The 25,633-nt window shown below is 41.0% G+C and overlaps 1 protein-coding gene across 11 annotated transcripts in view; it reads left to right on the top strand.

Moving 5' to 3' along the window:
- The window catches only part of Piezo2 (piezo type mechanosensitive ion channel component 2), a 428,243-nt gene that overhangs the window by 148,570 nt on the left and 254,040 nt on the right, over positions 1-25,633 (top strand). For all 11 annotated transcript variants that reach the window (XM_045144701.1, XM_045144707.1, XM_045144708.1 and 8 more), the window contains exon 3: positions 936-1,061. In XM_045144701.1, coding sequence (XP_045000636.1) covers positions 936-1,061 — 126 coding nt within the window. The remainder of the gene's footprint in view (positions 1-935; positions 1,062-25,633) is intronic.

A 25,633-nucleotide genomic window follows, 5' to 3' on the forward strand; every position in this document is an offset into this window, starting at 1 on the left:
TAATGATTGCATCCAAAAAGTCATTCCATTTGGTTACATTATCTGTGTATAATACTGGATATTAAGACACAACATTTCCTTTTCTTATGGCATTAGCCAGTCTCCCCCATACACCTCCATGTATACTTTTTATGACAATGGTATTGTGAGCCTTTGGTTAGTCTCATATCCATAAGCCTGAGTCTAAAAGTGCCCCCATAAGCAGTGTTTTTTGCAGTTATAGTATATTCAACATAAGGATGTTTTCTTGCATTCCTAATGTTCTTAATTATTCCTTTTAAATTATAAACACTTTTGTGTCTCATAGAATTTTTTTATATTATCGACAAAACCATATTAGCCCTTTAGAGTGTGGATTTCACTTACAGACTTTATTTTAGCAGTAAACCAAGCTTGTTTTTCAACATGAAACTCCAACTGACTCTGATGACTTTACTTTGCTATTACAGTTGGTTAGCAATTTTTTAAATACTTTAAGTCTCTACTCATAACTTAAATTGGCTTATAGCTTTTTTTCTTCATCCTTATTTAATTTTGCAGTTAAAGCTGTTCTAAATTCATGAAATGTAGACTACTTTCCTTCTTTTTTATTTTCTTAAACTAGTTTCATAAGGTAAATGTTATCCATTCCTTCCAAATGGCCAGCATTTTCTTATAAAATTTTCTGAGCCATTGCTTTTCTGTTCTCTATTAACATGTCATATCATAAATAGGAAGGCAGATTTCCTTTACCGTGAATTTTTCATGTGTAAGGCTTCATGTAAAATTATAAAGGGGATCAGATGTCTTTTAGCTGTGGACTAATGACAAAGATAAGAATTGTTACATTTCTTGCACTTTTGAACCACTGTGTATCTTGCCTCTGCATGGAGCAGTGTAAGAGGAGAGTGGTGTGTAATGAGCTCTCCTTCACACTCTCTTTGCTTCTTCCCTAGGACATACAGGGCGGTTGTTGAAGTCTCTGTGCTTCATGAGTTTCTCCTTCCTGCTGTTACACATCATTTTCCACATCACACTGGCCAGCCTTGAAGCTCAGCACAGCATTGCACCTGGCTACAACTGTGAGTACAATAGCTGGCATTCTGCCTGTTAGGTGCATACCTGAAAAAAGTATTTGTCACCACACTGCTAGGAATCTGCAACAAGATTGTCTTATGAAATTTACTGTAATTTTGGTTGTTTAGTAATCAAATATAATGTGTGTGTGTGTGTGTGAGAGAGAGAAAGAGAGAGAGAGAGAGAGAGAGAGAGAGAGAGAGAGAGAGAGAGAGAGAGAGAGAGAGACTTAAGGAAAATGATGTCATGAGACCAACCTAATGAATCTACAACATGTTTTAAACATTATGTTCCTTTGTTCATAAAGTAGTGATCATTGCACTTATCTTAAAAGTCAGAAGTTATATACAGTCCTCAGTATGCATGGTTTCTAACAAGAGTCCAAGAATTTAGTAGTATTATATGTATTAAGACAATAATATCAGTTCTAATATATAGTATTATAATTATTATATATTTTTAAATATCTTATTTATTTGAGAGAGAGAGAGAGAATGGGTGCACTAGGGCCTCTAGCCACTGAAAATTAACTCCAGATGTATGTGCCACCTTATGCATCTGGTTTAGATGGGTACTGGTTAATTGAACCTGGGTCCTCAGGTTTTGAGGCAAGTGCTTTAACCACCAAGCCATCTCTCCAGTTCAGATATTTATTACATTTTTATGGGACACATGTCATAATGCATATATCTTCTTTTGAAATCAGGAGTTATTTATTGGTATTTGTCAGAAGCCATAGGTCTTATACCCATTATTTTTTGAATCTATTTTCTGTACTAGTCATCATATTTATGTTTTGTCCAAGTATTACATTTCCAAAATGGATCATTCTGCAGTTTGAGTAGAATGTGTGTTTATCACTTGAGAAAACAAGCAAACAAGCATTTCAAGTAGATGGGAATACAATTCAGGTGTTTTCAATTAAAATTAATGAAACCCTGGGTTACTTATAATATAATAACAATCTCAACTTGTTCTTTGAGGAAAACCTCAGTGGTTTTGAAATTTCCTGAGCTTTCATAAACACAAGTGCAAGTAATACGAAGTAAACACCATTCCCTGTAAAATAAAGTGATCAAAACTCTTCATGAATGAAAGAGCATTTGCTTAACTGTAGTGAGGGATTCTGTAGTAGATTTTACAATTATGAATTATGCATTATCCCTCACTCTATAACTTAAACACATGTAGAACTAAAGCTAGCATTCATTTTGTTGAGTCCAGAATTCTCTTTTTAATAACTTTATATGCACATTTTATTTATTTATTTATTTGAAGGAGAGATGGAGGCAGATAGAGACAAAGATAGAATGGACAGGTCAGGGCCTTCAGCCATTGCAAAGGGAACTCCAGATCCCTGTTTCCTTTTGTGCATTTGGCTTATGTGGGTCCTAGGGACTTGAACCTGGGTCCTTAAGTTTTGCAGGCAAGTGCCTTCAAGCCATCTCTCTAGCCCCAGAATTCTTTTGATGGTAATTCTTGCACAAATGATTTTTTTTATTAAATATCTATGATTTAAAATGGCTATTCTTCTTTAAACTGATATTTAACTCACACCCTATAAAATCCACCCACTTAAAATCTACAAGTAAGTGGTTTTTAGCATATTCAAAAGGTTGTGTAACTAGCAAGAACATGAGTTTTAAACACATTTATCACCCTATGTAAACCCCATTCCATTGAGGATTATCCCTGAATTTCTTTCCAGCCATCCCTAGGCAGCCACTAATCTACTTTTTGTCTCTATTAGATCAATCCAGTCTGAATATTGTTAAAATGTGGTTCCAATGTTTGATAAAAACAAAGTATCTTCCCATTATTCAGCTCTTTATAAACACAGTGTTTATATAGTGGCATTTTGGTTATCACTATAAAGTATTTATTGTGTTTGGCTGGGTGCAAATGTAACACAGAACCTTAGTAACAATGTTTTATAGTTTCTCTCTCTCTCTCTCTCTCTCTCTCTCTCTCTCTCTCTCTCTCTCTCTTCTTTCTTCATTGGCTTCTTACATCCTTTCTGATATTTGTGGTTCAGAGGCTGGAACCCAAGACCTTACATGTGCTAGGCGGACACTCTTAACCACTGAACTAAATTCCCACCCCTTCATAGTGCATTTTAACAACAACAACAACAAAAATCCTATGTGTATTTCTCCTTCCAGGACTGTGAAGACAGATTTGTTATCCATAAAATATAATTCAAGATCAATGAGTCCTCTATCATGAGAAGCATTTCTTTATATAAGACATTATAATATGTCACATTTTAAATATCTGAGTTTATAAGTATACCTTACTTCTTTCTGCAAACAATTTCATGAAGCTCAGTGATGTAGAAAGAACATTGAGTGTGTCTTGCTTAGTAAGTGAAATTCACAGTCTCTTTGGACACATAGTGTCTAGGCATTTCTATGTCCACATTAATATTATCCACGACCCTACAAATACAATGCAGCATGAAATAATAAAATAACATCATCATATCTACATTTTAAAATGTGTTCATTCTATATATGTTACTTCATAAAATAGATTTTTTTAAAAAAGCACACTGGCCGGGTGTGTGGTGGCACACACCTTTAAGCCCAGCACTTGGGAGGCAGAGGTAAGAGGATCACCATGAGTTTGAGACCACCCTGAGACTCCATAGTGAATTCCAGGTCAGCCTGGGCTAGAGTGAGACCCTACCTTGGAAAACAAACAAACAAACAAAAACCATACTCTTCTTTCGCACAGGGAAGAATTCAAAATACCCGGATGCTTCATGTGCGACTGCACTGACGTCCTGAAGATGTCTGTATTTCCCAGGGGTTTGACAAGGAGGCCACGTTGGTGTAGTCAAAACTGGGCCCTTGACCTTCATCTTTCTGTAATTTCCTTACCTCCTTAGCCTTAAGCAGTGAGCTCTGCCTCTCCTGACTTCACTTCTTAAACATTGACCTTCTCAATGTCAAGGTTCTTGTGACTCCATTATAGACATTTTCTTATTCTGTACATTTTACTATAATGTCAGAATCTAAAAGTCTCCCCTCCCCTCCCCTCCCCTCCCCTTCCCTCCCCTCCCCTCCCCTCCCCTCCCCTCTCCTCTCCTCTCCTCTCCTTGATGTTTCCAAACATCAGAGCTGCTCTGCCTGACAAAGCTTCAATGGAATTGGAAGCATAATATTAACCTTCAGCTTTATAAAGTTAGATTCTACTTTGAAGGTAAAACCAAGTTAAGGTTCCAATAATTTTTTTTTGAAGTAACTAGAAGAAAAGGACTAGGTTTAAAGTTTGAGTTTCAAAAACTTGAGTGTTTCACTTCCAACCATAGGCACCTTGAGGATGAGTTTATAGACATCATAAATTTCTTGTGAAAAAAAAAAAAAAAAACTAGTGATGCGTGGACCAGTGTTGGCTCATTGGGTGTTGCAGATTTGTTTTGGTTCAGTTTCATGTGTAACATTAATATTAATACATTCTTGAAAAAGGATAAAAGAGAAGGACAAATAAACTTTAGAGATGTGCAAACTAGTTTAGTGTCCAAGATTGACACAGACGAGGTCTTAAGCCTAGAGAACTTTTAATGATCAAATTTTTATGTAAACTGTTGAAAACTCTGTGAGGGCGGACCATGGAAATACCATGGACTTTTAATTTAGCGTTGACTTCACTTTACTGATGTTATTGTTTCTCTAGAAAATAGAGCTATGATTTCACCATCAGTGTTGTAAACATAAACTCTTAGTTTGAATATCCCAAACTTGGAACCCAGCCTTTTATTTTTTTGGCACCTACAGATGTGAAGCATCAGAGTTTTTAATAAAAGGCAAACACCATTTTCAAGATAAGTCATACATTTTGAAATATTTTCTTTCTTCAAGGCATTGGTAAATGAGAATAAATTGACTCAGTCAACTGGCATTCAAGACCACAAAATGCTCACTTACGTGTTTTAATTTTGTTTTCTTAATGACTTCTTTCCCTATTTAAACTCATACCCTCGCCCCATTATAGCAAAAGCTCCCAACTTCTTTCAGGAATCTAAGACATGACACGTGCTTGGGGACAACAGTAGCATTTATAAATATTGAGCCATTGAAAATCCTCGTTCCCTGGAGTCCTGTGAATATCCGCTGGCAGTCGTAAAGATTTTTTTTTTTCAAACCACCACTATTTAGTTTTTTGACTAGCTGGAAGGTTTGTTAAAGGTACCATTGTGCAAAAGTGAAACTTAACACTGCCTCCTTCTCCCTCTCGTCTCCTTTTTTTAATTTTTCATTTCTAAAATAGTGTACATATAGGTAAATGAAGAATCAATCGGGCAGGAGAGACTTCTGTGAGTTTCCCTCTAACGTGTTGTGCGGCTAACTGTAAAATATTTTCATCCCACCAACACTGTGTTACTTAAATCAATGGAAATCTGCTCTCAATTACGTCACTGTAGATTACATAGAAGTACAGTGGACGACTCCATGGTAGATATGTGGCCATGTCAGTGAACTTTCCAGACCAGTCTGGATTCTTGGGCTGTGCGAAAGCATTCTACTGATAGAAATAAACCTTTGGATTCAGAAGTTCTCCCTTGTAAGTACTAATCAGTCCCAACCCTGTTTAGCTTTTAAGGTCAGGCATGTTCAGGGTATAGCCATAGGCAGATTCAAAATTTCTGAGAATCATAGCTACATGTGGTAGCGATTTATAGCATATCTGCTCACGTAATACCCCCATGAACATTACATTCTGTTTCTTGCTATGCACGGGCTGTGCTCTTGTTTAATGAAGGCACTCCATGTTGTCCCATTTCACTGTCTAATCAAGTCTTTAAGGCTGGCAGAGCTGTGCAGGTGGATAGCTGTGGGGTTGCACAGGTGGAGGTGGAGGCAGCGGTGAGAGGCAACTTTGATGCTGACACCAGGCTCCACCCAGCCCACAGCAGTCTAGTCATTTTCTTCTCTATAGAGGCCTGTCTGGTGTCCCTTCCAAGTCTTTCTCTCTGTAGATCCATGTGTCTTCCTTCACGTCCTTCTTCACAATGTCTTTTTACTTGTGTGTTAGTATGCAGCATACAGGCAGCACTGAGTCAGAGACTGTAACGATGAAGAAATTGCTCTAGCAAGAGCAGGGAGCTGGGAAGCCATTGCATAGATGAGTTGGATCCTCTCCCCTGGCAGTCCTGGGGCTGGAAAGTAGGGGCTCACACATGCTTGATGTAGTAGACAGCCTCAGGTTGCTGGGATGGACTTCTAAACCAGTCACAGTTAGGAAGGAAGAGATTTTATTTGAAGCTTACAGATACAGGGGAAAGTTCCATAATGGCGGAAGAAGTTGTCCCCCCGCCCCCAAGTCCAAGCAGAGAGAGAAAAAAGCCACCAGCGGCACCCGCAAGCACACTTCAGCACTTTGGATATCTTTAGGCTGGAATTCCCCAAACACATCTTAGGGCTGGGCCCCCAGGATCTGCCCAGTGACACCTCCTCCAGCCAGGTAGCTGGAGATTGTGAATTACAAGCTTTAATAAACTCCTGAATGTATTGGAGGACATTCATTCACACTACCACACTAGGCAAGTGCTTCCCACCCATTCCACTGCTGAGTTGGAATTTTGTATACTGACCTATTACAGTAGTCTACTCCTGTTCCTTGTCTTTTTAATATTTGGGTCCTGGGGAATCAGACCTGGGTCTTTTAGCTTTACAGGCAAACACCTTAACCAATAAGACCAATAAGACAGACTCTTTTTTTTTTTTTTTGGTTACATTAACTGGTATTCAGCTAGGCTGGATATTTTTATTTTCAAAAGACTTAAGCTTCTGACATTCCTCTGTTTTCTCTTGTGTGCATATTTGTCCCTATAAGTGACTGTTTCATTTGAATGGTAGCACTCATAGTTGGGCTTGATTCTTCTAGTAACTGTGCCTCAGATCAGCTCTAGGGTGAGGGGCACGTAAGGCCTCTTCTCCTCACCTTAACTGTCCATGCTACTTGGCCCACTGACCAAGCAGCTGCCACGGGCTTTGATGGTAATTTTTCCCATTTGCTTCTATCCTCACATGAGATTCCTGGTGCTGAGACCCAACCTATGAAACATCTTAAGGCAGTAAGACTAGGGCCATCAGAGGCTGGCCACTCAGCAGCCCATCCCACTGCCTGTGATGGACAGCAGAGAGAGCTCCTATGCCTGTCTTCTTCATGCCACTGCTGATTGTCATCTAACGCTATAGCTGCAGACTCCTCTTCAGGCATTGCTAGTCATTACCCATGTTTGTCAGACCTGAATGGTTAGATTGGCAATCATCGAGGGGGTCTAACCTGGTTTCAAAAGAAAACTACATTCCCTGTGGAAGTCCTTTATCTTAATTTTCATATTTGTGAGTGCTGTGGAGGAAAGAGTTTATACAGGTGAAATGGGAGGTAAAAGCCATAAATAGATACTCAAGACACTCCCTAGGCTTGATGTAAGTCAGGCTTCTAAATCACTTTGTGCTACAAGCCCCCCTTTAAGAAACACAGCCATGCAGAGGCTCATTGAGGTGGCATCTTGGAGGGATTTGCTCTTCCCTCCTGTCGTGTCCTTCTCCCCCTCTCCTCTCCTGCTCTGTCCATTTCCTGATTCACATACCACAGACATCCCCTTTGTCTCCTTGATGGAGGTTCGTGGAAGGAAACGCCGTCTCTCCATAAAACAGTCTTTCTAAACCACTAGCCCAGACTGTGGCTGTTCCTTCCACCATCTATGCAAGGGTCAGACCAGCACAGCCTAACTTCCTTTTACCTGAGGTCTTCCAGGTGTGTGAAGATACCTTTTAAGCACAGGTGTAAGAGAGAATGGGCCCAAGGTTCTATTTCCTTCAGCGTCTGGTAACTGAGGCAGATTGTCTTCCATCTGTGCACCGACGTAGGTACACACCCACCTGGGTCTACACTGGCGTGCTAGATAGCAACTGAAGCAATCCTGGTAGAGGACAAGTTTATTATGGCCAGAAGACTTGAGTGGAAGCAGTGCTGAAAGGGCTCATAGATCTCCTATTTGTTGGTGTTGCTATTCCTGGAATGAGGAATGCAAGTAGTTTCTCCTGCCAAACGCTAGACACAGGCTAGAACATGAGCTGTGGCTTCCATGACATGGATGAAAAACCCTTGGGCCAGCTCCTTGCTTAAATTACTTGAAGGCATACTCACATAGCACGTTTCATCCTATTATGAGAAGAATTTGAAAGAGACTTTTTATATTATTTAATTTAGCATGAAAGATGATTGTTGGCCTCTTCTCTCTGTACCTCAGTTTCTCTATTATGTGAGCTGAAGCTATTATTTGCCCTCACATAAGTTGAGAAGATTAATGAAAACAAGCCAGGCACTAGAACCAGTCCTGGCCTGTGGTTAATACTTATTAAGTATAAATTAGTGTTGTGGTGCTACTAGTATGGAAGCTGTTATTTCTTGTGCAAGGTCACCCATGACCCCAAGGAACTAGAAACAGATCAAAGGCAAATTATGTACAATCATATTTATAAAACTAGAAAACTAACTGGGCTGGGCATGGTGGCACACACCTTTAATCCCAGCACTCGGAAGGCAGAGGTAGGAGGATTGCTGTGAGTTCGAGGCCACTTCATAGTGAAGTCCAGGTTAGCCTGAGCTAGAGTGAGACCCTAACTGGAAAAAACCAAAAAAAAAAAAAAAAAAAAAGAAAGAAAACTATAAAACATGCACAATAGTAAATGACTTTTTCTATGACCATCTTCACCTCAGTTTCTTAATAATTTTGTAAAAATGTGGGCTTGTACTTTTTCTGTGCTGTGTGGTGGGAATCCAGACAACAAAACTGTTTGGTACCACTGTGAGGTAGTGTCAGTGATGTGTGTCTTCAGTAACCCTTGTCCCCTGACAGAGTTTTCTACTCTTCTTCAGCACCTTCTCCACCTGGGAATGCTTTCTCCACCTGCTCTGGGGCCATGACATCGGATGTCAGATCCTTTAGAACCCTGACCTCATTCTCCCATTTACCTTAAAGCTACTTTTCAGCCGAGAGGACTCTGTAGTAAACATGTGCACAACTCCTTACTCTTGTTTGTTTGTTTGTTTCTTAATGAGCGAGAGGGAGAGCAAGAGTGAGAGAGAGAGGGAGATCACCAGGTCCTCCAGCCATTGCAATCCCACTCCAGATGCTTGTGCCACCTACTGGACATGTGCGACCTTGGGCACTTGGGCCACCTTGTGCATATGGCTAACCTAGTATCTAAAGAGTCAAACATGGGTCCTTAGGCTTCACTGACAAGAGCCTTAACCATTAAGACATCTCTTCAGCCCTCTTTGTTTACTTGAAAACATATTTTATTTATTTATTTACAACACAGAAAGAGATAAAGACAGAGAAAGAGAGCTTGAACACTCCAGGGCCTTATGCCACTGTAAACAAACTCTGGATGTATACACCACTGTTATGCTGTTGGCTTTACATGGGTTCTGGGGAATTGAACCCAGGCCTTGCAAACAAGTGCCTTTAACTGCTGAGCCATCTCTCCAGCCCTCCTTACTCTTTCTTTATTATGGAATTCTACAAGAAAGAGGCAAAATGTAGAAGTGTTAGAGAGAGAGAGGAAAAACGAATGTTTTATGTGTCCAGTTGGCTAACACTGCACTAATACCATCTAATTTGATCCTTATTTTATGTCTTAACAAGCAGTAGCTTTTACTACCATGTCACTGATGGGGAAAGTGCAGCCCAGAGACAGGAAGTCTCTGATATTAGGTCACTCCATTAGTTAGTAGTGGAGCCAGAATGTAAATTTAGGTCTCATGGGCTCCATAGTCCATATTCTCTCAAACAGACCCTGCAGTCTGCTAAGGTGCCTAAGGAAATTTTTAATGGAGTAGATTGGCTTTCATTACATAGGTTTTGAAGAATAACATTAGGATACATAAATGTTGGAGGTTGTGCTGGGTGAAAAGATAGTTAAGCTGATATACTAACTCTCATTAAAGTGTTAATGGCTGGAAGTGACTGAATGTGCTTGGTTTGGCATGTGATATCGACCTCTGAGAATATCTTTATTCCTTAAAATGAGTAACAAGGACATTCTTGTTGAGGAAGTGAACTCTCTTTAACCACACTCTGTCTGCCATCCCTCATCCCCAGGTGGGCCTGGCCATAGCCCAGTGTCAATGTGCTTATAGTCAGGATCTTGTGGTCTGTACGTGGTTTGGGTCTGTAGGCTTAAAGTCTGAGAAAAATGAAACAGCTTCTTCTTGCAAATGTAAATCAGCCCATGAACCAACAGGAACAGGCTGATGCTGTCCTTTGCTGTGAGAAATCTACTTCCTTGGAGTATGGGGCCCCAAGGCCTTGGAGCCCAAGGGTATTTCCAAACCAAAATATACATAGTAGATCCTTTCTCTTTGCAGTGGTATTGCAAATGTTTGAGACAGCTGTAGTATCACATCTGAGCTTAGATGTTTCTCAAGTCCCTTACTCTCTGTTCCTGGATCAGCCTGGTTGTAGCAGTTACCTTTTCCTTGCTGGGACAAAACACTAGACCAGGCAGCTTGTGGGGGAAAGGGGTTTATTTCAGGCTTAACGTTTGTGAGGGGAATTTTCATCATGGTGGAGAAATGATGGAAGAACAGGCACATCTTGTCAGCAGAGTGAGCTATCTCTGAATACCCAGTAGGCTGGAATAATAAACCTCAAGACTTGCCCCCAGTGACACACCTTCTCTAGCTAGGCTCTACCACCCAAAGGCTTCACCAGCTGAGGCCAGAGTATAAGGTAATCACAAACACTTGAGGCTGTGGTGGACACATTACATTCAAACCACCACACTGGTCAGGGTCTCTTGTGGCTGAGGATGTTTATCAAATGGAATAGTTGGGACCTGACTGAGGCTACCATGGGGGGGGGTGTTATGGCTTCTTTGTCCTGGTAGACCTGTATGTTGTAGTTTGGATATTGTAATGATTAATATTGTCAAGTTGATTAGATTCAGAATAACCTAGGAGACAAATCAATGAACATGTCTATGAGGGAGTTTCCAGATTAGGTCAACTGAAATGAGAAGACCTATTCAAACTGTGAGCACCACCATTTCATGGGCTGTGGTCCTAGACTGAACAAAAAGGAAATGGGTAGCTGAGCATCAGCATTCATTTCTCTCCGCTTCCTGACTGTGGGTTGAATGTGATCAGCTGTTTCATGCTTCAACCTCCATGTCTTCCACACTTTCATGGACTGCAACTTCAAATTATGAACAAAAATAGGCACTTCTTTCCCTAATTTGCTTTTGTCGGGGATTGTGTTTCCACTATGAGGAAAGTAACTAATATGGATATGAAATATCTCCCACAGGTTCATGTCTTAGGGGCTAGATAGCCAGCAGATAGACTTTGGGGAGTAGGTGGGCCCTGAGGGCTCTCATATCATCTAGTAGATTAATTTTTTAATGGATTAATAATAATACAATGGTATTATTGGGAGGTGGAAAGAGGGTGTGGATCACTAGAGGTTTGCTCTGTGAAATGTGTTTTGTCTTGTGCTCCTTTCTTTTTCTTCTTTCCGGTTTGTGGCTTCTATAAGGTACCATCCTCATTCTGCCATGCCCCTATGCCTACCACTGACCATGGATTGAAACCTCTGAAACTGGAAGCTAGAATAAATAATTCTTCTCTTTTATTCTGGTAACTTCCACAGTGACAGAAAGTCTGCCATGTCCCATTACTAAGGGTAGGTGTTTATTCATGTAAATCTTTTCCTCTGAGATTATATATATATATGTCTTTGAAGACAGAGATATCCCAGTTTGGATTGGAATTTTGTTTCTGTGACATTTCTAGAGTTACAATGCAGATTTGATGATGCGTTAACAAGTTTCTGTTTCATGTTGCCTCATGCCCAACTCTCTCTCTCTCTCTGTTATATTTTCAATACTGTATTAGTTTGAATCACTAATGACAATAGCTATAATGTATGATTGCTCATATTTTATTTGTATCTCAGTTCCACACTATGGTCTTACAACAGATTGATCTTTTCCTCATTTGTAGACAGAGATTGAACAGCAACTGAAGAGTTGAGTTATTTTTAGATGTTTTTACAATGGCCACATAAGTAGGTTAGTGGGAATAAGGGGTCTCTCAGGGGTTCCACAGAGCTGCAAGCTTTAAATCACAGGCTCTGCTGATGGAAGAAGCTGTGTTCTGGTGTCTCTCCCACCTATGGCTGCATTATCCCACAGCCAATTTCCCTTCCACGCTGTTAGAAATATTCACCTCTCTTTCTTTTAATTTTTTGTTTATTTATTTGAGAGAGAGAGGAGAGAGAAAGAGGCAGATAGAGAAGGGGCATGTCAAGGTATCCAGCCAGTGCAAACCAACTCCAGGTGCATGTGCATCTGGCTTATGTGGGTCCTGGAATTATTGAACTTGGACCCTTTGTCTTTACAGGCTAACATCTTAACCACTAAACCATCTCTCCAGCCCTATCCACCTCTCTTAATGAAGAGACTGAGATACTATGAACAGCAAAAGTGAGACAATTTATTTTCAATCTTGCAAGGTCAGGCACAGCCCAGAAAAATAGATGACGGCATTCTATTTAAATATAGGAAGTAACTTTTATGATTCCTGAATGTGGGTCTCTCCTCTGTCTCCCACTCTCTCATTGGCTGTGTACTCAGGGAGGCATAGTCTACTTGATGGTCTCATGTAACCCCACCCTGAGTTTCTTTATTGTCTTTGTTGAGCTGACTTTGGTTCTGATTGTGCATTCTGAAGACATGAGGTTTTTATCCATATCTTTGGGCTTTGATAACTACAGACCCTTTGTACTAAGTTGGGTAGCAGCCCACTGGTAAGTTCCCATGCACAAAGAAGTCTCAACGGCAGGGACTCAGTGCATCTTGTTTATTAAACCTATAAGCCAAAGTCTTCTCTCTCTCTCTCTCTTTCTCTCTCTCTCTCTCTCACACACACACACACTCACACACACACAAACATCATGATATTCTTATTTCTTACACTTCTGCTTGCATCATTTATTCCTTCATTATGCCCTTCCTGGGGTGTCATGTAACCGTTTCTTTAGGAAACCAGAGCAATTCCCTAGGAAGATGGGCTCAGGTGACCTTAAGCTTCCTAAGTACCCTAAGTACTTGCTAATGAATTTGTTATGCTGGAGTATGAGCACTGACTTCCTATCACAGTGGCTGGGGCATAGTGATGTACCTAATCATAATTGAAGAATGAATCTACAAATTAATAGCAAGCAAACTGGAAATGAAAGTGTGAAAGAAGATGAACTTTGGTGATCCCGTTCCTCTTTATGTGATACTGAGGATCGAACCCATTACCTCATGTATACTAGGCAAACACACTTCCACTGACCTATATCCTAAAGTCTCTTTTCACTTTTTAAGTTTGCATTTATTTATTTGAAAACACAGAGAGAGAGAGAGAGAAGGAGGGAGAGAGAATGGGCACTCCAGGTTCTCCTGCTATTGAAAACGGAACTCCGGATGCCTGTGCCGCTTTATGCACCTTGTTTTATGTGGGTACTAGGGAATTGAATATGGGCTGTCAGCTTTGCAAGAAAGTGTCCTTAACCACTGAGATATCTCCCCAACACTCTATTTGTATTTTTTTTTTTTATCTTTCAAAAGGGTTTCGCTTTGTAATTCAAGAAGGCCTTGTATCTGTACTCCTCCTACCTCAGCCTCTCAAGTAATAGAGATTAGAGGTCTGAGATAGCAGGCCTGGCATCCCAGGCTTTGTTTTGTTGCCATTTTGTGGTGAGCCATAAAGGAAAACGGCATTTATGAGCAGTGCCTTCTCCCCAGGATCTCTGTCCCTGTCCTAACTTCATGGCCAGTGTCTTCTCTCCAGGCACTCTGTCCTCACTTCTGCCCTTCAAGCACATATCAAAAACCTCAGTCTCAGGGCTGCAGAGATGGCTCAGTGGTTAAGGTGTTTGGCTGCACAGCCTAGCAACCCCAGTTAAATTCCCCAGCACCCATATAAGACATAGGCACAAAGTGACACATGCATCTGGAATTGACCCATTCTCCCTGCTCCTTGCAAGTAAATATATATATATATTAAAAAAAAAACTCCACCTCTTGTTTTCCAGTTTTTCTCTGCTCAACTGATGAGGAAATATGAACATTCTTTGAACATCTCTTTAATAATCAGATTAACTTACTTTCTATTATTTTCTTTGCAAAATGACATTTGTTTTGCCAGTTGGGATTGAGAAAATTATATGTGAAAAATATTAAACAAAAATTTGTGTCAGGGATTAAAAGGAGGTTAAAAGAGACTTGGGTTGGGTGAGCTTCAACGAGGAGGCCTGTCTAATCAGATCAGGGGAGGGAGTGCCAAATGCGTGGCAATCACCTCCCCCACCCCACGTGCTCACCCACCTCCCTCATCAAGCCCACCGGTATTGCTGTAAGACAAATCACAGAGCAGGAAATCTAAAGTGATTTGGGATCGATTTTTGTTTGCTTAAATAACGATTTCCCTAACCTTGGTTTCATGATGCAGCATTTCTGTGTAAATTATTTACAATAAAAGCACTAAGGCAAGTCTGTGTGGTATGGAGTAAACACAACCTCAAAATTGTGGACGGATAGCATGATGTCATAACTGTGTGTTTCCAGTTTATGGTACAATAAAAGGACGTTTCAAGAGCACAATGGAAGTCACAAAATTGAGCTAAGTACAGTCATGACATTCCAGATTCACCATGGAATATAAGTTTAATAATTCCCTCAGACTTACAGAATGAGCATGTTATTTTCAGACTTAGATATGTGAGTTCTCAAAAAATTATTCTTTCCCCACAAGCAGAAGTTTAGATTGAAACAAATCTCACATTTTCGAGTATTAAGAGCATAGTTTAGGGATCAAGAGCATTTACTTATATAATTCACGCTTGACATTCATTTTGAAAGACATATAAGCATGTCCTGTTGAAGTCTATGAGCATATGTAGAATATTAATGTTGACAATTAAACTGTACAACTGCTACAGTATACATCTGTAGAAAATCTTTAAATATTCATTTATCACTTAAATGTTTATATGTACATAGCACGTTATTGATGATAATTTTTCAAATTATCTTTACCTTTTATTGGTTTATTATATAGTATAAAATCCCTAATGTTTAAGTAGGCAGTCTTTTTTTTTTTTTTCTTTGAAGTAGTTAGTTTTGGTTTTAAAAACAGGGGCTCAAGCCAGGTATGATGGTGCACACCTTCATCCCAGCACTGGGCCAGAGTGAGACCCTACCTCAAAAAACAAAATAAATAAATAAATTTAAAAAATAGGCTCTCATAGCTCAGGCTGGCCTTGGAACTCACTATATAGTCCAGGCTGGCCTCAAACTTGCTATCCTCCTGTTGCAGCCCCCAGTGCTGGCACCGCAGACGTGCAACATCACACCTGGGAAGTATAATAGTTCTTGAACGGCCCATTTTCAAGGCAGTCTTCTTAAGTCCAGCAGAAAGACTCTAATCCATCTCTTTCTCCTCTTACTCCCTTTCTTATTTCTACCCCTACCAGATATTTCATCTTATCATGAACCTTGAAGTTATTCTTTTTTGAGTGGATTCTGAATGTTTGTAAAACTTAAATTCAAGTGGCAAATGTAGGGCTTGGGAGAGTCCAAAATGCCAGTGAGGGTGTCCTGTGCTGGCAGCTATTGGTGAGCTCAGTCATTTTCATTTCAGAGTAAACCATGACCTATGTGTTTGTTGTGGGCCCAAACTATAAAATTGATGAATAGTTTGGGGTAAGAAAGTAATACGCCATTTTTCTTCATACTCAAGTTTACTTTGAATTTATAATTTATATATATTTAACAAGAAGTAAGGCCCCATGGAAAAGTATAGCAACTCTTATGAGTATGGGTGCCTAAATCTCTGTATAGCACCAAACCATGTGCACTTTGCACTTTTTTTCTATACATACACATTACATCATTTAACTTATAAATTAGGCACCATGATTTATTAGCAGTACATACAGCATTTGGGGCTATAGAGATTGCTCAGTGGATAAATTACTTGCTGTGCAAGTATAAGTACTTGAGTTTGGAACCCCAGGACCCACATAAAGCTTGGCACTGTTTGGGGTGCCTGTAATTCCAGCGCACTTACAATAAGATGGGAGGCAGAGACCAGAAAATGCTCCATAAGCTTGTGGGCCTGCCAGCTTGGCAAACCCAGCCATGAACAATGAGAGATGCTGCTTCAAACAAGGTGGAAGGCAAGGCTACATCCAAGGCTATCCTCGGACCCTTGCCGTGTTCTGTGGCTCATGTGCCCACATTCATGCATGTGAACAAGCAAGCAATGCATCAAAAATAAAATAAGAAAAATGGCAAAAAAAAAAAAAACAACTGTGAAGAAGTTCTTACTTGGAAGATAGAAGGGGGAAGACACCTGTCAGTTTTCTGTTAGAAATCCTGAGTTGAGGAGCTGCAGAGATGGTTCACCAGTTAAATGTACTTGCATGCAAAGCCTGCCATCCCAGATTCAATTCTTCAGCAGCTACATAAAGCCAGATGCAAAGTGTGGTGCGTGCATCTGGTGTTCATTTGCAGTGGCTAGATATACACATACACAAAATAAATAAATAAAATATTTAAAAAAACGAAATCCTAAGTTGGATATATTGATGGGACTTTAAGTGGAACTGTCCAGTATGTCATCAAATAAATTGAAAACGATGTCTTCTAGATTGCAGGTACACCTGATGGGCAGAGTGCTTGCATAGCATGTGTGAGGCCCTGGGTTGGATTCCTAGCACTGCGAGAGAGAGAGAGAGAGAGAGAGAGGGAGAGAGAGGAGATATAGATGTATAGACAGACAGATATTAATCACAAAAGACAGCTCCTTAGAGAAACTACTTAGAGAAACAGACCTGGATGTGGTCAGAATCTTGGTAATAGATGAAGCCACATTTACAGTAAATGCTCCCCTCCATTGAAAAAAAAATGTTGTTAAAGATATAAGCAATACAGACTTGGTGGCCAAAGATCTCAGCTAAATGACAAATGATTGTTACTTCCTGATGGCATCTATTTTCTTTAGTCCTTGTGTTCCCTAGTGAGCATCCTGGTATAGGATTGGGGTTCCTCTGCCAATGCATCAATATTAGATGCCAGTGTGTGGATATTTATGGGATTTTTGAGGTGTCTTTGAATTATTTTGAACTTAAAGATGATGTTCCATCTATGTTTGCTTCTGATGCTATCATCATCAAGGCCATTGTTTTCTCTTTATAGATAATCTGGCTTTTCTCTTGGCCTGATTTAAAAATAATTTATCATGGGCTGGGAAGATTGCTTAGTGGTTAAGGCACTTGCCTACAAAGCCAAAGGACCCGGGTTTGATTTCCCCAGGACCTGTGCAAACCAGATGCACAAAGTAGCGCATGTATCTGGTGTTTGCGGTGGAAGGAAATAATGACCTCTGTTCTATAGTCTTTACAAAGCCCCAGTTTTTGATCCCAGAAGGTACTTCACATGCACTTTGCCTGAAGGGTTTGCTAGAGGAGAACTCAAAGATCTTTCATAGGCAGATTCAGCTATATTGTATTGGCATCCATGCAGTGCTAAGGTTAGACCCAAGCATCACTGCAGAATTGCTTTGCCCAGCCAACAATGCACAAGTCCCATGGGGTAAAGCACACTCGGTCCAATCCGTGCCCGGGCTTCATGATCACTAATCTATACATCTTGAACACGACATATGCCACCAGTGAACACTCACTTAACCACTTATTTTAGAAAATAGCAACCCCCTGTGTTAGGCACTGTATAAAAAGATGAATAGGAATGTGGTGGTTTCCTGGGAAATGCTGGCCAGCCATTCCTTAGCGTTGTTGTTTTCCAATGAAGGCAACTGACTGTCCTTCATGAAAATCAGTTGCCACACATGTATATTGTCAGGCACCGCCAGGCACAGACTGGAGCCTTCAGGAGACAGGCCTGGGCTGCCAGGCATAGCTAAGGACCCCCAGGCTACAGGAGGGGAAGCCACTCCCACTCCAAGCCCAGCACACCTGAACTTAGGCTTTGCACATAGCCCTGTGACCTTTGGCCAGTTGCCTAGGAAACTCCTTATCAGCCAGCAGCCTTCACACAGCCCATCCCTCTGAGACCATATTCCCACCACTAGATCACTGACCACCCCCACTCATCACTGCCTATGTCCTGGAACTAATGTCCCAATATTTGGCATAAGCTAACAACCTTTAAACCCACCAATCCCCTCAAGGTCTTCTTCCCACCTTCAACTGCTTATAAATCCATTTCCCTGACAATAAACCGAGAGCTGTTCACCAGAACTGCCTTCTGAAAGTCTTTACTTACACAAGCTCACCACCGTGGTTGCCTGGGATGCCTCGGGAGACCATGGCTGGCCCAAGGACCTGGGAACCCATAGTATATCACTCTACTTTTGTCCAAGTACAGTTCAAACAAACTAGAGGCATCCTATATGTACACAGTTATTATTTCATGTACATTACTTTTGTAGGGTATAACATAAATTCCTTTTGTATCCTCAACATCAGTTCTATCTAAGCTACCGGAACAAGTCAAATGTGTGTGGGTGTATTTAAAACCATGAGCTAAGGAGTGCCTCAGAATAAATTTTTTTTCATGTATTTTTTAAACTTTTTTTTCTCAATTTTTATTAAAATTTTCCATGATTATAAAAAATGTCCCATGGTAATACACTCCCTCCCCCCACTTTCCCTTTTGAACTTCCATTCTCCATCATATCCCCTCCCCATCTCATTCAGGCTCTCTTTTTATTTTGATGTTATCATCTTTTCCTCCTCTTATGATGGTCTGGTGTAGGTAGTGTCAGGCACTATGAGGTTATGGATATGCAGGCCATTTTATGTCTGGAGGGAACACATTGTAAGGAGTCCTACCCTTCCTTTGGCTCTTACATTCTTTCCGCCACCTCTTCCACATTAGACCCTGAGCCTTGGAAGGTGTGATCAAGATGTTACTCAGTACTCCAGTCACTTCTTTCCAGCACTATAATACCATCTGAGTCATCCCAAGGTCACTGCCATCTGAAAAGAGAAGATCCTCTACCCAAAGTGAGAGTAGCATTAATATAAGGGTATGAATATTAAGAGAAGTGCTTATCTGTTATAGCAATGCAGGGAGGCTGAGGCAGGAAAGTCACCAGAGGAGTTGGAGGGGAGCCTGGACAACAGAGGGAGAACTTGGCTCAAAACCTAGGAAAGGGCTGCAGAGATAGCTTAATGGTTAAGATACTTGCCTGCAAAGCCCAAGGACACAAATTCTATTCCCCAGTACCCACACAAAAGCCAGATTACAAGGTGGCACATGAGCCTGGAGTTTGTTTGCAGTGGCTGGAGTCCTTGGTATGCCCTTTCTCATTCATTCATATATTCTTTCTCTCTCTCTCCTCCTCCTCTTCCTCTCTCCCTCACTCAGTCTTTCTTTTCCTTCTCAAATAACTAATTAAATAAAGAAAAAAAAAAGAGAAGTGCTTACTGGGCAGTTTGATAAGCACACTATATACATTTATCTAGACATCAGCTGATGTTACACCCCTAGGGCTCATGACTACCCCTGTTTTAAGTTTTCAGTATCAGGGATGTATTCCCTCCTATGGAACGGGCCTCCAGTCCAGTTGGAGAGCAGTTGGTTTCAACCACAATAAACATGCCACTATTGCACTCGTTGGCTCATTTGGCCTGGCTGGCCAATTATAAGGCTTGCCATGTCCACCGTTGAGTATCTTCATTAGTGGTATCTCTTTCTCCTGTTGACCTATATGTAGAATGGCTTCTTCTAGCTTTCTGTCAGCTGGTCTACATGGAGGAGGTTATCAGCTCAGTTCCAGTAGGATTTCTCAGTGGTTTTTCAGCCCAAGTATGTGGAGTCTTCAGCAATGGGGTCTTACCATCTATTCATGGTGGGAAACCAAGGACCTCGTCAATGGCCTATAATGTTCTGGGGGCATCAGGGACCTCCCTGGCCAACAACTCACTGGAAGGTATCCCATCCCTGGCACTGAACATTTTCTAGCAATGATCTATGTCTCCTGGGTGTTCCATTGTCCAAAACCAGAGGATTCCATATGATTTATTTATATCCTCTTAGATTTTGATTAGCACTCTCTCCACCTTTCCTTTACTCAGTCTCTTCCCCTGACCTCACTTTGGGCCTTTTCACTCCCTTTATTCTTCTACTTAAATATATACAATACCATCCTCCCTTCCTTTCTCTTCCCTTTATATCTCTTTTTTAGCTTACTGGCCTCCGCTACTGAGTTTTTTACTTCTCACATAGAAGCCCAATCATCTGTAGCTAGGATCCACATATGAGACAGAACATGTGGAGCTTGGCTTTCTGGGCTTGGGTTACCTCACTTAGTATAATCCTCTCCAGATCTATACAGTTCCCTGCAAATTTTATAACTTCATTTTTCTTTACTTCTGAGTAGAATTCCATTGTATAAATGTGCCATATATGGCCTGGATATCCATGACCTCACAGTGCCTGACACTACCTACATAACACCATCATAAGAGGAGGAAAATAAAATAAAATAAAATTTTTGATACAATTCAAAATAAGGTTCATTAATGCTTTCATTATTAGTCTTTTCTCAAAACATACTAAGAATGCAAAGTCATTTTTACAATGTAAGTCATTACCTACTTTCCTTTTTCATGCTTCAGAAATTTGCTTTATAAAAAAATCTTCATTGTCAGAGTCAATTCGCTCTGTAAATTCATTGAAAATTTGTTCTCCTTTTCTCTGGTCATGGATTTCAATCATTAAATGAAGCCTAAATAATTCACTTTGAGTAGTTTTGGAATTGTTCAAAGCTAATTAAAACCAAAAGTTAAAAATATAGTATCTGTGCTGACTTCCTCAGGAGGCTTCTTAAAGAGACTGATTTATGAGTCTTTCCTTCCTCTGTCTGGCCCCGGAGTTTTGGCAGAAGTCAGTGCTTAAAATAGGTGTTTGGTTGTGGTCAGACCTTGCTTCTATTAATACCCAATAGATGGCTAATGTATTAACTTTTTCATGTTTTGTATTTTTGTAGCACTTAGCTCTTTGAAAAACATATTTCCCACTATAATTTCAATTTGTGCTCAAAACCACTGAAACAAGCATGATTTGTTGCACCAACATGCAGATGAGCAAGGTGAGGCCATTGTCATAGCTAGTCTCTGTTGAGTTAAGACTTACACACATCTTCTCTTTCTGCTATTCCATAACAGTCTTGCTTCCTATTTGGATGAGTCATGAGGTGTCATTGATTATAAAATGGAACTTTGACATGCAGTCTCAGTTGTCAACTGATTTGATGATTAAAAATAAAGTATGTCATCTCTATATAAGGCCTATTTGAAACCTACCCACATAATCTCCTATAGAAAGCTATTTCTCTTGTCCCTGCTGTACTCTCTGAAAGCTACTATTTGTGTCTCAGCCAATACAGGTTTTTTTGTTTTGTTTTGTTTTGTTTTTTTGTGTGTCTGTGTGTGTGCATAATACATGTGGTGGTGGTGGTGACAGCGGCAGTGGATATGTGCATGTGTGGCAAATGCACCTGGGTATGCAGATGTGTGTGTCCCAAGTGCATATGTACTGAAGCCAGAGGAGGAAGTTGGATGACTTCCTTCCTGGCTCTTTTGCCTTATTTCCTTGAGACAAAGCCTCTCGCTGAATCTGGAGACACTCATCTTTTCAGTTATACTGACTGACCAGTGAGTCCCAGGGGTCCTGCTATCCTTGCTCCCCTCAGCTCTGGGGTTACACACGTGCACAGTCAGGTCTGACTTTTTACATGGGTATCTGCGGGATCCAATGCAAGTCATCATGTTTGCATGGCAAGACTTCTTACTCAGTGAGCCATCTCTCTAGCCCCTAATTGAAGCAATTCTTAAAGGAGTACATCAAGGTGATTTCGTATGCCAATCTTCAGTCTTCAAATAGCTGCACGGCAGGCAATACCTTTGAGATGGAGGCACATAGCTCAGCAAAATACCAGGTGAAAAGAGGTCCAAAGAGAAAGCTTCTTAGGAGAAGAAGTAGCTCTGGACGGTCAGGTGCTTGGAAGGAAATTTCCAAAGTTTGGAAGAGGGAACACTGGCAAGATGAGAAAAATGAAGGGGAAAAAATCTTAAGTTTGTGGAAATCAATTTTGAGTCTAATTCCATACAGGGATATTTTAAAATGGCATTTGTTGGTCTTATGGTACACCAGCAAGGACATGATAACAAAGTAATGTTGCACATGGGGAAAATAGCATTGAGAAGTTCCAAGAATCTGTCAAATACCAACCACAGGAGGATAAGCTTTGACACATTCTTCCTACATGAACCCCTCACCAGTGTGGGGGGCTGAGACAATGTAATAATATTGTCGTTTTCACGAGCTGCTCCAAAGGGCACCATCTCCAAGAGGATTAGGATGTCCCAGTTAACATGCAAGATTCTGAACCAGAAGAGAATCAGCTCATTAGGCCTCCTTATGTGTGTGAGAAAATAATGCCAAACTTGGTAAGATACTAAACAAATGAGCAATAACCTCTCATTCATTTTCATAGAGGTCCTGGCTCCATTGGGGCATTTCAGGCAGCTGTTTTGAATTGTGTGCCATCTCCTGGTCATAACATGTAATTTTCTAGTAAACAATTTACCCTGCACAAACTAAATATTCATCTCTCTTGATGACAGTAAGCTGGGTCATGTGTTCTAGTAGTTGTCATTGTGGAGAAAATTTTTAAACAAGTTTGGAACCTGCTCAGTTTTCCAAGACTATAAAGGGAGAACACAATAGAGGGCAGGTGCGGGGGTCTGTGATCCCAGCACTCTGGAGATGGAAGCAGGAGAATAATAAGCTTGAAGTGAGCCTGGAGGCTCCATCACAAGGTCCAGGCCCATCTGAGCTGTGTAAAGAACCTATGTAATAAGAACAACAAAGGAAACCAGCACACACAAAAAGTTGGTAGCTGTCAGAGAGTCTGAATATAGTGGTTCTGGGACCATTTTGTTAATATATAAAAGACTGTTTATTATTGTGGATTAAGAAGGAATGTTTAGGAAGAGGAGAGGGAAAAATTGAAAGAAAATGGAGGGAGGCTAAGGTGGGACTTAGAAAGAGAGAGAGAGAGAGAAAGAGAGAGAGAGAGAGAGAGAGAGAGAGAGAGAGAGAGAGAGAGAAGATGCATGTGTAGGGAAAATGAGACAGAGAAAGATACAGAGTTCAGAGAACATGTACCTTCAAGGAAGAATGCCAGAAAAGAGAAGAAAAAAATGGTGTCTGAGGGCTTTTATGCCCATGCCCTTGAGGAGCGGTGGCTGCCCAAATGGACAGAGGAGATTTGAGAGAGTGCAGGGCCTCCCTGCTTCATGGCCAGGGGCCAGAGGAGAGATAGTGGTGTGGGAGATAGCTCCGAGCTGGACAGTAGCTGCTGCATGGTGCTCAGCACTATGGCCCAGAAGCAACCAGCAGACCTTCTCACTCTGGGTTCTGTCAGCACAGCTTCCCTGCTGGAGAGAGTGCTTGCAGCCTTGTGTTTCCACAGTCTCACAATTTTATCTTCAGAGCAGAGTCCAGTAAAACATAGCTTCCAATATTTTGTTTTTCTTATCTCTAGCAAAGATACATTCCACTGGGTTAAGTTGTTGATCGCCTGCCCTGTAGTGATGACATCTGTTTCCTTCCTGCCTTCAGACATGAGAATTCTAGCCCCAAGCCTTTTAGACTTGGCAAACCCTTTACAGCTTAGCTCCTGGACTTCACCATTCCCTGGCCACAGAAGTTAGCTAAGCTGTACATCAGTAGAAATGAAGGGACAGTGGTGGGAAGGATTTTCTACCAACCAGTAGCATTGTACCAAGGGCTAGTGACTATCTGGTTGCTTATGTAGCACTTCCACAACACACACACTACCATCACCACAGTGTTCCGAGACTTCTCTTTGTTTTTAAAAATAATTTGCAGGAGTATGTTAAAAAGCAATCTCAATGAATTCAGTCTCCAGGATACATTCTAGAGCCAGCTCCACCTTCCTGAGTCCAATGAAGGTTTATGAGCTGTAAAGTTTGCATTGCTTAAAAAAAAATGAAGGAATTAAGACACTGCCATTTGAGAACTCTGAGGTCAGAACTATTCTGACCAAAAGTAAGGCAAGACCCCAGGGGGAGACCTTCATGGTTCAAGAAAGAAGTATCATTCTGAGTTCTAGAAAACTGCTGGGGAAACAGATGCAAGCTTATAGCATAAAAAGTCAATGCAACAGAACATCAATTCCCTTGCTCTGAAAAGTGTCCCCTGCAGTGACTCAAGTGGTCTCCAAAGATATCAACCAGTAACATCCTGTAGAAGAGTGTGTTGTAAGAATACCATGTTAAGTGGATTACTTCCCAATAGACCCACTGCCACATCTTTCCTTAAGAGTCGCAGGAAACAGGAGAGCAATGAGAGTCTAAGCTGTTCCTGATCCGTGTGGCTGGAACAGGGTGAGTGAGCCAGCCCCTAGTCCTCCTCACATCTGGAGGATGCTCAGGCATCCGCTCGAGGCCCCGCACCACCTGTGGGAGGAGGGGAGAAACCCAGGCACTGGGAGGCTGTTTCGCCTACCTCAGAATTAAGAGCCCTGGCTATGGTATAGCAGCCCTATGTTTTTGCCTTATTAGAAGACAGGATTTCTCATGACTGTAATTCAGACAATTTCTTTTATGTGCACTAAAATCTCCTTTCCCTGAAATCTTTGATTTATAAGGCACAAGAAGCTCCGAGCGGTCACCTTGTTCACTTACATGCTGCCTTTCACCAACACGACTCCAGAAACACAGTCTTTTTTCATCTGATTCTTTAAAGGAACATGATCTACCTGTGGTCATTTCATCCATATCCCATAATGCTGCTTGTGAGTGGCCAAGCAGCATATCCTGTCTTCTGCACAGTGGCATTAGGCTCCACAAGAACAGACATCTCACTTTCCTTTCTCTTGGCTCATTGCTAGAAAAACAAGGCAGGCTCCTTGCAGGCAAGCAAGCGATGTTGGAACATCTCTTCTGCGCTAGGCCGTACATTGGCAAAGGGTAGTGCCATGCTCACTGGGTCTACACAGGACCACGGGAATGTTTAGCTGCTCCAGACATATTTACAAACAATATGGATTAATGTCTCCATGTTGATATGTGGATATAATTCTTTAAAGAATGTTGAGGCATATGAAGTTTTTTGTTTTGTTTTGGTTTTGGTTTTTCAAGGCAGAGCTCACTCTAATCCCAGGTTGACCTAGAATTCACTATGTAATCTCACGGTGGCCTCCAACTCACTGCAATCCTCCTACTTCTGCCTCCCAGAGTGCTAAGATTAAAGGCCACCACGTGTGCCACTATGCCCAACTGAAGTTGTTTTTGAAGGAAAAAAAAAGGTCAACTGTCTCCAATTGGATAAGGGTTAATTTATAAGATAAATGGCAGTTTTCAGAGGATATGTTTAGCTCCAAGTATTAAAAAACTGTGCAGAAAGCCACAGTCAGCATATATCTTGATCTTAACATGCGTCATGTC

The sequence above is a fragment of the Jaculus jaculus genome, chromosome 2 (genome assembly GCF_020740685.1).
Source record: "Jaculus jaculus isolate mJacJac1 chromosome 2, mJacJac1.mat.Y.cur, whole genome shotgun sequence".
Classification (NCBI taxonomy): Eukaryota; Metazoa; Chordata; class Mammalia; order Rodentia; family Dipodidae; genus Jaculus; species Jaculus jaculus.